The sequence below is a fragment of the Lepisma saccharinum genome, chromosome 16 (genome assembly GCF_977018435.1).
Source record: "Lepisma saccharinum chromosome 16, izLepSacc3.1, whole genome shotgun sequence".
NCBI classification, from domain to species: Eukaryota; Metazoa; Arthropoda; class Insecta; order Zygentoma; family Lepismatidae; genus Lepisma; species Lepisma saccharinum.
The window spans coordinates 31,964,261-31,981,496 of record NC_139244.1 but is presented as its reverse complement, the minus strand read 5'-3'; the positions used below and the strand labels follow the sequence as shown (position 1 = coordinate 31,981,496).

General features: G+C 36.0%; 1 protein-coding gene across 1 annotated transcript; it reads left to right on the top strand.

Annotated features, from left to right (window-relative positions):
- Positions 1 to 10,378: 10,378 nt before the first annotated feature.
- On the top strand, positions 10,379 to 16,478 carry LOC146000541 (ribitol 5-phosphate transferase FKRP-like). Its single transcript, XM_083138288.1, has 2 exons — positions 10,379 to 11,101; positions 15,787 to 16,478. The coding sequence occupies exons 1-2, from the start codon at positions 10,384 to 10,386 to the stop codon at positions 16,476 to 16,478; spliced, it is 1,410 nt and encodes a 469-aa protein (XP_082994414.1). The 5' UTR covers positions 10,379 to 10,383.
- Positions 16,479 to 17,236: the final 758 nt, after the last annotated feature.

Below are 17,236 nucleotides of genomic sequence, written 5' to 3'. Positions count from 1 at the left end.
TATTATTACTATTATTATTATATAAATGGAGATACTTTGCTAGTCGATCCACTGTACGATCCAACACAACTGTTGTCCATTATATTCTTGCATTTCGTACAGTTATTGTACTGAAATTCATATTTATTGCATTTTATTTATTAATCTTTACACGCCTCGTTTAAGTAAAACACTTTAAAAGTTAGGAGGAAATTCTACTCAAGAAGTTTATATTTCATGACCTCTCACATAAAAACTATACTTTTTGGAATTTTGGAGCCTGTAGAACAATTTATTCTTTGGATTAAATGATGGATTATTAAAATATAACCTGGTTTCTCTATTTTGCACTAATTTTTCGATATAATGGAGTTTTTACTCTGGTTATGTTGTTGTAATACTAACTAAATGAACTTTATTTCTGTTGTTAACTATAAAAATAACAAGCTTCTTATTCTTTAAACATGAAACAATGTCCTGCTGACACACATGCTGGGGCTACAGATTGCTAAAAGCATAATTATCAGGGTTTTTTTCTTCCAAAATATAATACCCTGGAGAGCTGAAAGTTGTCATCTTGTACCGAACTAGTACCAAATCTTTTGCAGAAAATTGTAGTAGAGCATATAAATACTATACTCAATTACCACTACAGGTGCAGAGTAGAGTAAGAAATTTCCTCAGGAAGTATTCATACTTAAGTAATTTCCCTGTAATTGTATTTATCCAATTGGAAGGCGTAATGTTTTAAATCAAATTATGTAATGCTCAAAATGTACATTTACAATTCTTTTCCAAATCCAGAAGCCAGAAAGCGACTGTAAAGTCTAGAAAGACGGTCGAATATACCGTAAAGTTTGCAAAATGTAAGAGTTTTAGAATATGTAACTTGAACCACTTATATTTCTATTTCGGTTATTTTTTTCCGATCCTCTACACCAGCGGGTTATTTCCGACAATGAGGATGAATGATGAAGCGATGAAACAGATCATGGAGCAAATGAAACGTTCATGCTTTAACCACGATTCGAACCTTCAACTCCTGGTTTCGTAACACCACGGACCGTGGATTGGAAGTGATACCCCTTGACTCTCCCTGTACGCACCCAAGTGAAAATAAGTTTCACAACGTTTTCGTTTATTTCAAATGAACGCATTCTTTCTTCTTTAGCCAAGTTATGTGAATACCCTTAGTAATATTGAGTAATAGCACACGCAAATTAAACAGCAACTCCAATCCAAGTGAAGTTACCGCTCGTCCTCGGGAAAACTTGACAAGTTTAGTTCTAAAAGCGACAAGAAGCCAATGAAAGAAACGGGCCAAGGAGAGAAACCTTCAATGTGTCTTAGGGAACCTGATTACGTACGCCTGTCATGCCAGGCGCGGAAATTAAGTTGTGCGGAATTGGGACTTTATTCTTAGAAACCGGCGGCAATGTTCTTTAACTTGAGCCCCTTTTAAACATTTGACATTTTCTGCTACAAACGAGATTGCTAATTCAAATAATTTCCAATAACCAATTAACTGCCCTTCTTATTAGTATCCTGGTTCACAGAAACCATCAGCTTTGATCCCTCATCAAGTAATTAACTAACCATCAAGCATTTCTAAGCCCGAAGATTTAAATTTTCCATGTTACTCGTGCAAGATCAATCTACTCTTGACCATCCTTATCTATTTCCTACAAGACCATATTTTTATTCATCTTCCTGCAGGTCTCTTACCATCACGTTTACCAACGATGATTCTGCAAGCATTTATATCCTATCTCATGCGTGCTACAGTCTGCTCACCGAAGTCTTCTTGACGAATTACTTGAATAATATCAGGGGATGAATGTGGTTCGAAATTATGTAATTTCTTCCACTGAACAACGTGCCCTCACGTGGAACCTCCCTCTGATTTTCTGCTTTCTTGTAGTATGCGAAATTAAAGTCTAAATGCAAATCATACATCCCAAGCACAAGCGAGATATTGATTTTCAGAGGTTTTATTGCATTCAGTTTGTGGTAGGCTATATGTTGCATTCAAAATAACCAATGAATCATGAGGATCACCTGTTAATGCTTTAACACATAACATCTCTGGGGCCGACATGCTGTCGTGAAAAAGTAATAAGTTCAAGTAGGCGAAGTAATTGCACAACTTTATGTGAAAGTATAATAATTAAGAAGAGTAGATTTCCAACACCTATTATCAAGTCCATTGAAAATAAGAGACAATTCAAAACGACCAGACAAAAAGAAAGTAATTATAGAAACAAAAGAGAAAGAGGTCTTTGAAAATAAGAAGTGCACTCATGAATTCTCGCCTGTGAAAAGTAAATTGATGAATATGCTGGAATGTTGTTGCATAAACCATTGAAATTAATATATGATTGCTCTTAAAATAAATATTCAGTATTCCTAAATTATATAAATATAATTTGTTGTGAAGTACTTCACTGAAGTTATCCTTACTCTCTTTGACGGATAAATGTATGACTGCATTTTATGTATTTTATTTGCTGTCCGTAAGTATGATAGTAATTTAAAACATTATAAATTCTAAAGATTGATGTATTTTTTTTCCATTAAGAGTCTCTGAATCGAATTTCATGAATATCAACAGCACGATTATTTCCCACTTACCCGTGCTACCTAATCTGTTAATCCATTCATATTCAATCCACGTGATTGACTCACCTGTATGCAGTGGCGTACGCAAGGGGGGGGTTACCGGGTTTAAACCCCCCCCTTGAGCTTTTGAAATATTATGGAATATGCTGTTATAAAAATTAAAAATGGCTAATTTATCACAGTCAAAGATCTGCGACAGTAGTAATAATAATAATAATAATAATAATTTGAATTATTATTCCCATGCAGCATGAAGAAAAAAAGATCATTCCAAACACAATCTAAGCGGCCGCAAAGTTCAATTTTGCATTTTTTTTTGCAAAAAGTCGCGCAGTGACTCTCGCGAGAATTGTGAAAATTCCTTGCTTCGTCGCAGTGTGCCGACCTTATTGCAAACGTTCTTCCCGGTACTGATTTCACATCCCCTTGTGAACTCTCAAGTGATGCTGAGTCTACATCCACATCATTAAATGTTGAAGAAGTGCTTTGTGAATCACCTAGAAGTGATAAATGTGTTGGAATGTCTATAAACTTACTTTTCAACGAAAACATAGACTCAGTGGAATTTAGCAACATATATTCTCGCGCTTCATCATCATCGTGGGCGAGTTCTATAGGTAAAGGTAATGTAAATTCCCCCGTGCATATAGCACCGTGCCATGAAGGCACACGTAGTCGTGTGGTGGGCCCCAAAGATTCTCGATCTCGAACTATTTTGCAGGTCATGTGATCAGCACCATGCTCCGGCAGCCTTCATCCCCCAGGGTTGCTCTCAGGTACCCATTGCTATGAGGCTGGGTGCGGAGACAAGGCTGGATAAATTCCAACCCATTCCGGGAATCGAACCCGGATATCCCACGAAGTTGTCCCACTAGACCAGCGCGACTCCTTGAATGAGTTTCATATTTCGATTTCAATAAATTTAATATATTTGCTTATTTTTATGGATTTTCTTCACACTTAAAATGTCTGACTTATCATATACAAATAACCGTTGACTAGACAATTATTTTGTAACAAAGAAACAAAAGAAATGTAATTTTGTTCTATTTCTTTCATAAATAGCAACTGCATTAGTAATAATTATTATTAGTAATTAAATTAATTAATTATAATAATTATTAATTAATTTATTATTAATTAATTAATTAAATAAATAAAGTATAATAAAACAATGGTAATGTGAATTTGTAGAAAGTTTTCGAAATAACACCCCCCTTGATGAAATCCTGCGTACGCTACTGCCTGTATGCAACAACCTTACAATGCAATATTACAAGACAGGTTGCCACAGATTAATAAGATCGCTTACTTCCTATCTCTCCTTTGTAATCTGTGCGTATACCAAACCGGACATGTGGAGCCACCCTACGGCTGTTTCGAAACGTAAAGCGTTGTCATAGCAACCTCTCCGCCAATCATATCTTACTCTTGGCAGTGACAGTTGAATGCGTCTGAGCGCAATGATCCGCTCACCCCACCATTCCATTCCTGCTTTTATTTTCTGCTAATAATTCGGGACATATCTCGTAAGGTCGAATTAATTATTTTATATAAGTGCATAAAAATGTTCTACAAGGATAAATACCACTGTTCAGTTAATGCACGTTACGTTTGAATGATTTCTACATCTAAGTTACGAGATATACAGAATAAGTAGCCCAGAAGCACAACATATGAAAATAATTTCAAGTTCCTGAAATTCCAGCACGTAAATCATTCCGTTGTGCATGAAAAATGGTCCGTGTATTATCTGTGGCAATAAGTATTTTTATGTCGTATTCTCCCTATTATGCGTTGCTTTTCTGACATTTTGGGCAAATCGCGATTTTATCTTGCGTAAACTCTACAGCGATTACTTTGTTCGTAGATCAATGCGTTTTACCCATCCCTCGTCGTTGTTTATTTAGCAATTTTAGGCTAATCGCGACGATGCTATGAAAAATTGATGACACAAAGAAAGCTCTAACAGGGATTCGAACCCAGGACAACCGAACTATGGTATTTATCCTTGTAGAACATTTGTATGCACTTATATAAAATAAATACTACGACCTTACGAGATATGTCCCGAATTATTAGCAGAAAATAAAAGCAGGAATGGAAGGGTGGGGTGAGCAGATCATTGCGCTACCCAAAGTGTTCTAAAGGGCGCTCGAGCCATGTTGCAACATTTCCCAAATTGTCTCTTTCTCTTCATAACAATTGCTGCACAGTTTAACGTGGGTGGCAATCTGCAGGATACAGCATACTTAATACCAGCAACTGTTTCTGGTGCCGTCACTGTAATTTTCTCCCTTGTGTAGGCCTACCATATTCAATCGCAAGATGTAGACACTTCTGATTTACCAACGTAGAAAATTCCATTCATCTGTCTATGGCCTCATAAAACGAAAGACAAATGCATCCACTTTCTCTGCAGTTAATATCAGTGGAGTACCCTGAGAGGGGGGAGATTTGATGCTGAAAATGGCAGGGAAACAAAAGACAGGATTCGAAGGTTTTGTCTCAGGAAATAAGAATAAATCATAAAACGTATTATTAAAAACTACTGATGGAACATTAACGCTATTCATCTAACGAAACCATTACAAATCGACTGGCGGCTTGTAGGTATGAAATATAATGGAATAAAAGATATATACATATAGTCAGTCAGTACTTGTTTTCCAAACTTAACCACCATCCTAAGAAAATTGGGGACGACATAAAAACTAGTTCAGTGCCATCTGCCATGAGAGAATAGAATAAAATAATAGTTATGAGTGACACAGCTCATTGGGGAAGTTATCAAACAGAATAATTTCTGGAATAAAATTGTAATTGTTTTAATTCTATCACTCTATTTCTCTGTAAAAACTACTATGATGGTGATAATGAATAGTTATAGGAAAATAGAGTAAGAAAAGGTCACACCTTACACAAGTTAACCTAGAATGCCTATATAGCAACCACCCCATCTCGAAGTTGTACCTATATGGAGACACATAGTGGTTCGGATCCCACTTTAAACTGTAGTTCCAGTCCCGATTGGCCTTACTCTGAATAAAGTTGACTTAAAACACCAAATCAATCAATCAATCGAAGTTGTATGAAATTTTACTTTTCTGGTTTGCATGAGAGTAATTTCAACCCATTTCTAAAAACGTGTGAATGTTTGTAAGATATATTATTAACTAATCACTGCATGCTTATTCATTTTAGTATTTGTCAAAAATCCCTAATTTTTAATCTAGAATGGGAGTAGGAATATGTCATACAAGCGAGTTTTGTTCGAAGTTACTTACTGGAACCACTCTACATATTGACTACAATTTCATCATATGGCATTACATATTTCATAGTTACACAAAAATCTGGACTCGAAATATGAATGTCTTAGAATAAAAAACAAAGCAGTCATTGAGTATGTAGGATCAAGCTAGATAAGCACACTCCCAGCCCCCCACTCCTAAACACACACACAATGGAATTAAAAATACACCACTGACAGATCTTATCCTGCACAGATATGTATTTTATATATTCATATACTTAATGCAGTACTGAAGGTGATACAATCCATGCATTCAGAATAAATATTGCACATGAATTTTTTAAAGCTAATTAAAAAACAAAAGAAATGTGCAAATTTCCAGCTGATGACAAAGAAACCAACAGTATTTTTTGCAATTTAGAGAGATTTCACACCAAAGTGACATGTGACATATGCCACTTGGAAATGAACCAATGAACAGCAACATTTCACTCATAGTGGATGCCATATTGACAAAATCCCTGCTACTTCTAAATAATGTCACACATGTTTCTAGTCAGTCTAAAAGAAAGTGAACATAAAGAGTTAATAAATAATCATTCTTTCAAGCTTCACACTATCAGGTCGATCATTGGTGCATGATGTTTCTCATACCATCCCTTCCATCAAGAAGTAAATTTAATGGCCTCGTATTGAACATAGGTGTCTCACTCCTGATGATTTGCTGCAAGGGCTAGACCATCCAATGTGCCATGTCTAAATGTTAAGTGATTGGCTTATTCCTACCTAATGTGTAGATTATACTTTCCTCAAACTTTTGATCTTACTAATTATTGACGAGGTTGGGAGATAATGAAAGCACTTTAAGAAATGTCATTACCTTTTTGAGAAGAGCTGGGCTCTTATACTGTCTCTGAGGAAGTTCGTAGTTTTGTGTATATCCTTCGCAAGTCTTTATAACATTTCACTTTCAACCTTTCTCAAGGGGCTCTTCACACCCATTTTTTTACTCAGGTATGGGTTCGATACCCGGTGGAGACCCATAGTGTTTCGGATCCCACTTTAAACGGTAGTTTCAACCAAATTAGCCTTTCTGTGCATGAAGTAGACCTAAAAGAACAGTTCAAACTCAAGTAAGGATATTAGATAAGAGGATTCTTCCTCACATACATTGAATGGCCCAATATGGTCATTATGCCTACAAGTCCCAAAATTTATTTCAAGCATCTTACTTCCAATTACACATATAAATTATATTGTTAGCATTAAACATATGGAATATAAAGTAAAAGACTATAAGAAATCCTTAAAACCCTACATCAAATAATTTCCACTGTATTGAATATTATCATCATATTGTTAATGAAATTCCATGAGACAAACCATTGTGTCATACTGATAGGTTTCTTGGTCGGACACTCACTATGGTGACATGTTATACTTCACCAAGAATGAATTTACATGCTGAAATACTCCAGAAGAAGAGAACAGTTTCAGAGTAAGTACAATACTCTTAATGATATAATACTCATACTGTGGAAATGTAAAACATTATATTCTATTGCTAATAACAAATGTAAGGGAAAATAAACAAACACGTTGTTATTCAGGTATATATATATATTTATTGAATCACTAGTAATTAATATATTTTGCATACGGTATGATAATCTCTTTGAGGTTCTACAGACTTTCACTGGAATAAAAGTTACTGAAATTATTAAAGCATCATTAACACACTCAACAAACATTTCTATAGTAGGTTCACATATGCACGTACAGTCTCAAACAGAAAAATATGTGCATTTTATTTCCTTTATTCAAACTGTTCAAATATTTTACAGGACTGTTTAGCTGAAAATCATATCTTTTTCATCCATCCTGCTTGGAATATTTAGTGAAACATTAAATACATTTGTTTCTAACATCCTCAAGCAAGGTATCGTGTTGTTAGGTGTTATGTACTTTAAGCAAAATTTATCTCTAAAGCATATATTTTTTTAATGCAGAAAAGGGAAAATACAATTTCTTATGCATGAGCCACATAACTGATGACAATGTTATTCCATAAGAAATGCAATATACTTACTTGGTTCTACATCTGGGTATGCATCATGCACTAACTTATTTCTATTAGAATTCATAAACATTTTCTCTGAAAAATTGTCTCCACAAACTCTGTAACTTTTGTATGTTTTGTGCCTCAAGTCCTTTCGCCATATTTTCTCCAACTATATCTCAGCTCTACGAGAAAAATAAAAGACGAAAAATTATTTTAGAAACATATAACTATGCAAGACAAAGCATTCTGCATTTTATGTCACTCAAAAAAGATAAATTCCAAGATGCAAGAGCTGTTAGTGAGCTAAGGTCAAAGCGTGTCAACACAAAGAAAAGTTACTGAAAATGAATATGCATTAGATCACTATCTGTATCTGTTGAATAAAGTAGTGTCAAATGTATAACGGTCCATTCTATGATAGCTCCTTCAACAATTGCGCAAAATCTTATGAGCTTGTCACCATTCAATTGATTTATTTTTACTCAATTTTCACATTATTTCTCATCGTAACTACTTCTTATGGCACCATACTGTGTGTGGTAATGCAAATAAAGAAATATTATACTAGATATTGCACTAAACTTCCTAACATATGAAGCAAAGTTTTACCACATTATCTTTTAGAAAGAGTCCCTGAAGCTTACTGCCTAACCTACAACTGGCTAACAATGCAATTTTTGTCATTAAATGGATCATGGAATCTATTCCCGGGAGTGCTTTCAAGAAAAATGTTATGACACAACATATTTCTGAAGAAGATACCAGGACAGGAAATATGTCAACAAATCAAAATCACCCATACCATCTAGTAGATCAAAGCCCATGACCAACAACATGAGCTATTACGCCAATAATATTAACTACAGGTATAATTAGATGATTCCATCAACAAAATATATTATTATTAATAATAGGAGTAACATCCATAATTCTGTAGGGTTGGATTAAAGCACATAGATTAAAATGCGATTTGAAACACAAAATCTTCCTCCCGTGGCACCATTGAGAAAGGATTTTTCTTTACAGTAACACATGTGTAAATGTTCGTAAAATATTTTGCATATATTGCACATTTAGGTTAGTTACACTCATTTCGTTTCCAAAACTAGTGATTACTTATGATTTGGTTCAATGTATGCCTTCGTAGTTAGGTTAGGCAGGCCAGGTTTGGTTCTCTTAACATTATAAATAAATTACCTAAATTCATTTTACTAAGGTTCCGATTTACTTCTACATTAATTCCCACTAGTCTACGATACTTACAGTCCCTTGTCAATGGAAAATACATTGTCCTTGGGAAGCGTGCAAGCTTGAGTAAGGTAATTTTTAAGTTGTCTTTTCAACATAAATATTTTTTTAAAAAAAATCCAAAGAGTGCTAATTACTTTAAGAAAGGTTCAAATTTTGTGTGACAATGATTGCTAAAATTCTACGATAATTAGTCTTCCTGCTAAGAGAATTTTTTAAAAAATCATAGAACGATGGGAACCGTTACCTTAGGTTTCATAGCTTTAATATTTACACGCTTTTTTCATCTCCTGTACATGTTGACAAAGTTTTAAATGCTAAAAGAAATAAACTTCATGCAGAAGCGAATAGGAGCGCGATAACTTGCAACTTTCTGCATTATAACATGCACAAATGAGCTTTTCCGAACTTCAAACAAACTTCAAGTCATTCCTACTATTCTCGTTGGCTTCCTATCCTCCTGTGTAACTTATAAATAACATTAAGTTACAAAATCGAACCTTTAATCTTTCAGACGTTTTTTTAACACATGTCCTTTTACTTAAATGAAGCAAAATACAGAATACGAAGACATGCTAGGAATTATTCTCCGTGGAAACTAACTTTATGGAAATTATTTTTACATAAAGAGGAAACAGAATTCATAAATAACTAACCTTTCAGGATATGACAGAACACGAACACAGCTCTGGATTCCTCTTCTGACAGTTTTTACAATAAAAATCTGCTCAATAAGCCATTGTTTTTATTTTTTCTTCTTCTACATCCTTATTAAAATAGTTAGTGTACGTCCATGACAGATCATATGGAACGATGTTACGTCATGTAGAAGTAGTGACCTTAAAAATACGATTTTTCTTATACATGTTTAAGAAGGGAAAGGCATTTAATAAAATACAAAATCACGTACAAGTGATCATCATTGATTAATAGATACATAAACTAAATTTGTAATGAGAAATTTAGGATTTAACATCGATGGTGGTGCCGACTGGTAGCTGGTTAATTCATGCACGAACAAATGAATTCCGAAATTAACCTTGTTCGGATTTTTGCACCAGTGCGGGAGGCCTAAGGTTGCTGTGTATGCTGGACATAAACAGCCATATGTTAAGCTGTAAGCCCAATAAAACATTGTTGAGTTGAGTTGACAGGTTGCTGTTTCAGCGATTTTTTTAAAAAATAATTTAAAATGAAAGATATGTAACGATATAACGAAATGGTTATTTCCATGTGTCGATTTCGTTATTTAGTGATTATTTCATTAATAGTATTAACAGTTCTTACTATCTTGTATACTAGACGCACCACACAAGATCAAGTTTGGATCAGCAGAGCTTCAACAGAAAGCACAATATTCTTAAAACCGATAGAGAATTATGTATCAATTGTTATGTTTGGACGCGAATGTAAATATATTGAAGAAATACTTACAGAAGTCTTCCAAATTTTACCTGCAATTAATGTTCTAATTATTGGTGAATTGGAGTGCAAACCGACAGAAACAGGAAATAAAGAACTCATTCCTATACCTAATGTGAGATTTGCCAATGTTCGAGTCAATTTGTCAAATACGTATGATCACAAAAACCCGTTTTATTTTATTAACACCAGATACGCACTATTTCTTGGAAAGGCGGTGATCTTTGATGTGCAGTCAGTGCAAGATATGTTACTCAAACTGGAGCAACAGGCACATTCAATAATTGCTGCACCTATTGAAGGATACACATTCCCTGTATGTTTGAAGGTTGAAATGAATGTCAGGGAGTGGACATTAAGGTACGAAAAAATCTCTGACACCAATATGTGTGACTTTGTGCAAGGGAAACAAGTTGTTATGGCTGAAGTATCGATGCTGCAACAATTATCAGAAGGTTTCTTGCATCCGTTTCCAGAATCCTTGTATCTTCAAGCTGCACCTCACGGCTATAAAGGTAAGTTGATAAGTTCATAAACTGTATGTGGTATTAGCAAACCAATCAATCCCTCTTATTTATATATCATTGTTCCATTGCTGTAGAATGTTCATGTTTTAATGGTGTTTCTATGCACACAGTAGTAAATTTTATTGTGACCATTTATGATCATGGATAACATGGGGAACTTATCTCCTATTACACTATGGTTTCTGCATGACTGCTGTGCTATTTTATGACCAAAACTACAAGTAAACTACAATAGAATGTTGTTAGTTTAGGTGGTTTTTTCCTTTCAGGTTAGTCGTATTAAATAAATTACTTGAAGGGCTAGGGTGTAAAACATGGTAAGTGCCATTTTAGTCATTTCTGAGTTTATAGAAAAAAAGGTTATTGGAAGCTATGCTGTAGATAAATTGTTTTCGTGTTGTGTTTACCAATTTCGGAAGGCTTCTCTGAGTCCAATTCAATTTAGTATGACATGGCAATTCTCGAAAATTGAAGGATAGCATATTTTACTTTGTAACTCAGATATAACCAAAATGTCACTTACCATGTTTTACACCGGAACCCTTCATTTATTACATTTGCAACAGTCTCCAAATATTCCAGTGATTGTTTTGTGAATAATGAAAATGTATAGTAAAATTTGAACCACGCATGAAATATGCATTATAGAATGTTTTAAATGTCCTTTGAATTAATAAGAGAGGAGGGGGGGAAAAGGTAAAGTGCTCCCCTGTGCTTAGCACCACGCCATGAAGGCGTATAGGGGGTGTGGGGATAACGCCCCACACTTTCTTGATCCGGTCGTGAGTGGGGTGATGTGATCAGCATCACGCCCCTGACCGCCTTTACCCCCCCAGGGTTTCCCCCAGGTACCCATGTCATTCGAAGTTGGAAAAGTTCCCGGATTTGAACCGGCCGGGGATCAAACCCGAGACCCCTGGCGTCGTAGCGCGATGTGCTAACCACTCCGCCACGGGAGCCGCCATGACTGAGCCACCGCGGTCGTATTAAACCCTAATTGTAGAAAGTATGAAATTGCAAACAAACAAACAAACAAAAGAAAAGGAACAAAGATAATTGGATGGGTTAAAATTACAGTGGTGTAAGTCACTTTGAATAAAATACTTAGACACAGAAACCAGATCTATATAAGTCAATCTGTTAACAGAGGACGTGAAGTAAATCAGAGATTCATTCAACTGTCAACAGATGACAGTTTAAGATCTAGTGATAAAGGAAACAGCTGTTGTGTTGATCAGCAAAGTGCTGTGAGTCATACTTTTTTTTTTAACAAAGTGACTTACACCACTGTAACTTTAACCCGTTCAATTGCACCTGGTCTACATCTCAAAATCAAAATCTGAAGCATACTAAGCAAGCGAAAATATAAATATCCCGTGAAGCCTACGATTAGGCTCAGGAAAAGAAAAAAAAATGTTCCAGTTTAAAATCAAAGTTGAAAATGTAACAGTGTGGTATTGTTTCCCACAAGGAACTTCGTTTCTACATTTGGGTTGTCCAAATAAACTACAGATCAGTGATCACAGATATTTTTCAAGATGCAACAGTTAGGCAGATATTTTGTTCTTTGAGTCTGATAAGTCTGATTGTTCTTCCTTCATCATTTCTTTTCTCCTTTACAAGTTTTTATTACCTATGATTATGGCGCTGAATAAATATATAAGTATCTTGAAGTCATTGTAGAATGTTACGCGTATTTCTTAATGTTTTAAAGCCATGCAACCTGAGATGCCTGTGGGTTGCAATTTAGGAAAAGTTGTCGAAATCGCACCGTTTGGAATGATTTTGAAATTGATTATATTTTGTTACTTCCGATTCCCACATAGATAAACCAGCAGAAGCGAAAGACTAGGTGAAACCAGAACTGGGTAGGAGCTAAGTTGGATGTACAGTGGAATCCATGAATATTAACGTACAAATTGTCCATCACCATGTTCGTGCATTTTATTTGACACAAAAAGAGCTTCAAGAATTAAAAGAAAAAGTCAAAACAAGCTGTTGACAACTTCTGCACCAGCATACATAAAAATCCATCGCTTAAAAACACACAGGATGTAAGAGAAAAATTAATGAAAATAATCATGGACAATTTGCACGGTAATACTCATGGATACCACTGTACACCTGCGTGGTATAATGGTCATCTAGAGCGCGCTACGATGCCAGGGGTCTCGGTTTCGAATCAACTCCAAAACATGGCTATCTGCTTTGTTTGTCTTGTTTAAAATTTAAGAAGAAGTGAATAATAGAAATCAAACAATGAAAATGATTTTTTTTTAAAGTTGGTATCTAGGACAATGCCACGGTAATATGCTAAACTTAATATTCACAGGTATTTACTCGTATTATCAAGCTCAAAGATTTGCCTCTCAAAATCAACTTCTGTATTTTGACATTTTCGCAAGATAATAAAATGGAAGTAATACTTTTCTTGCGATTATGTTGTACGTACACCCAACAGCGAAAGAAACAGTAGGCGAATTGTCCACCACCATTCTCATTCCGTCTGAATTACACATTGTGATGACAATGAATTGAAATAAAGACGTCAATTAGCAGAGAACAATGCCAGCTTCAAACCAACATAGTTTCATTCCTGAAAACAACACAGGATGTAGATTAAAAAAGTAATGAAAATAGCTGTGGACAATTTGCTTACCATTATCTTTGCCGTTGACTGTACCACATGTACTTGTGAATCATAAGATGAATAAGCAAGGGAAGTAAACTGCTCTAAGCTTTTAAACTACCAATTTTTCATGCAACCAAGGTTGAAATACATTAGGAATATTTTCTTATGGAGCAATACTACGGTAGTAAAGATATCGGATGGATACAGACAATATTTCGGACTATTCGATTTAATCAAAAATGATTAATTTTTATGCAGTTTTGACGAAATCTTTTAAGACTAACGTGAGTCCTGGTCGAGCTCTATTTTTTTGCTTAAATTGCTACATACAGGGTGGCTCAATAAGTCACAACACCCTCAGTACAAGGCCACTGCGGCATGGAATTTGAAATTGGCGATCACCAATCGTTATCTGGCCAAGGGGGAACCACATTGGCGCCACCCACACGGTCGGCGGCCATCTTGATGTCCGCCATCTTGAATTCAACTTCAGAATTTTAAATGGGAAGGGGGTCTGCGACATATCAAAATGGGCTAGAATTTCACAAGAAATGCAATGGTGAAGGTTTTTTCGACGGATCTTTAACCAGTAAAAAGTTATGACTGAATTCTTGTACCAATTTGCTCCTTTTCGAGGTGTTAGAAAAATGCCTTAAAATTTGTTTAGCGCTTCGGTAATGCATCGAGATCAAAGTGACGTCTATGGAGAGACGTTCGCATGCCATTGCACATTATTTTAATCGGATACATCCATGAAGAGCTGCGCATTATGAATGGTTGTCGCGAACAATTTACAGTGTGACGCTTCCATTGAATTAAAAGTCCTTCACAGTGACAAGGCTAATGTTTATCTTCATAAGGAAGTTCATAAACAGAATATTCGATGATTTTTATCTGATAACCCATTTTCGACAGATCAAAGCTGAATGGTTAGTGTTGGTAAGTTAATGGTGTGGCGTGCTGTGTGGAACACGATTGGTTAGTCAATTTTCCATCAACGGAACCTTAAATGCTTAGGGCTAATTGGATTTGTTAAATAAACAGTTTTTTTCATCCTTGCTTATGGAAGAAGGTACTTTTTACAGAGCTTTTTCAATAGGGAAGAACACCAGAACACTTATGGGAACGTTATGAACCAGTTTTTGTCCAAAGTTAGTTATCAGATGACGAGGGTCACATATTCTGTTTATAAACTTCCTTATGAACATAAACATTAGCCTTGTCACTGTGAAGGACTTTTAATTCAATGGAAGCGTCACACTGTAAATTGTTCGCGACAACCATTCATAATGCGCAGCTCTTCATGGATGTATCCGATTAAAATAATGTGCAATGGCATGCGAACGTCTTTCCATAGACGTCACTTTGATCTCGATGCATTACCGAAGCGCTAAACAAAGTTTAAGGCATTTTTCTAACACCTCGAAAAGGAGCAAATTGGTACAAGAATTCAGTCATAACTTTTTATTGGTTAAAGATCCGTCGAAAAAGCCTTCACAATTGCATTTCTCGTAAAATTCTAGCCCATTTTGATATGTCGCACGACCCCCTTCCCATTTAAAATTCTGAAGTTGAATTCAAGATGGCGGACATCAAGATGGCCGCCGACCGTGTGGGTGGCGTCAATGTGGTTCCCCCTTGGCCTGATAACGATTGGTCATCACCATTTTCATGTTGCGCGCTGCAGTGGCCTTGTACTGGGGGTGTTAAGTGACTTATTGAGCCACCCTGTAGTACATAACTTCTGTTTGTACCAAAACAAAAGGTAAAGCTGTTTCTTCTACGGTCTTCTTTTATGACACCCCAAAAGTTTGCAGATGAAAACCTATGGTAGTATTATGACGTATTGAGAGTCACAGCTTAACCTTACGGGATAACCTGGATATTAGATTGATACAGTATAAAATGGCATGTCAAGACAGGTCCCAACTACTATCACAGTAACACTTGCATGAATTATAATTGTTGATTCTACATTAAATAATATAGAAAACAATCACAATGCAGCAAGAATTATAACGTCTGCTTCGTTGTTTTGCAGCTCACATAATGAAGAACACAATTTTCGAGACACTTGAGATCATTACATTCAACGAGAGACTGTATAACGAGCAGAAGCGCCGTATGTATGAGTCATTTGGTTTCAAGAAAGTTGTAACAGAAGATAACAACGTGGAGTGGTACGGCTGCAGCAAGGCCACAAGGAAATGCTATGTCGACGAGAGGTTTGGTGGGCGATGGACTCCTCCTTGCTGCCTGGAGGCCATGAAACAGACGGTGACACACGTGGCGGAAGTGCTGGAGAGGTGCAACGTTCGCTATTGGCTGACGTTCGGAAGTCTGATAGGTGCCATGAGGGACGGGAGCATCATCCCTTGGGACCACGACGCAGACGTGGGGATCTACAAGGAGGACGTCGACAAGTGCGAGTGGTTGGCTAAGACCAAAGAAGATGGTTCCTCTGTGGAGGACGACGAAGGCTTCTCGTGGTTGCGAGATTCTACCATCTGGCGCGTGCGGTTCAGCAAGGTGAATCACAATTATGTGGACATATATGAGTATTCGCCAAAGAATGGCATGATGAAAGGGCCTTATGCGTTTCCAGAGAGTTACCTCAAGCCAATGACAACTGTTGAATTTGTCGGGAGAAAGTTTAAGACAATGAACAGGATACGTGAGTATTTGGAAGATTTCTATGGGCAAGGTGTAATAGAGAATCCAGAAAAGCAATAAATACGTGATCATCTTGAAATATTTATGTTATAATTAGAATGAGGATTTACATCTACTAAAAACTAGCAAAATTCATGCAAATATTCCGTGTGAACCTTAAAAACATGCACTAAAATATACAATATGAACATGAACATCAATTTCGAAAACAATTCGACTGCTATTCCAATGCTGACACACAAACAAAACAAAATACAGAAATATTTATTTCTTTACTGAAACTGTTCCTTAAAAACTACTAGCATATGTTGCAATATCCATCCATCCATTTATTTATTTATTTTTTAATATACAACGGCCAATCTCCTACGCTTATATGAGGCGTCTCGGATACAAAGGGCGAACTCAACAAACGTACATTTTGAGTAAAATGCGTTTCAAGTTGTGATGTACAGGGCGAACTCAACAAAAAGGCCGTAAAATCATATCGAAAAGTTTTCCAGCGTGATTTCCAAAGTTTTTTGTTAAGTTCGCCTTGAGCCTCACAACTTGAAACTCATTTTCCTCAAAATGTACGTTTGTTGAGTTCGCCCTTCGTATCCGCAAAGCCTCATATGTACTCACTAGTCTACATAGTACAATGAAATATACATATCTAACATACACATTACATGCGTAACAGAGATGAATTTCATGTGGGGAACATGAGATATGGTTCCTTTATTTTGACTATAAAATGAAGCAAACATGTATTCTCGCCCCCTTCTAACAAACTTTACAAAATAAAACTTTGCCATCGATAACACAGCACTTCTCCC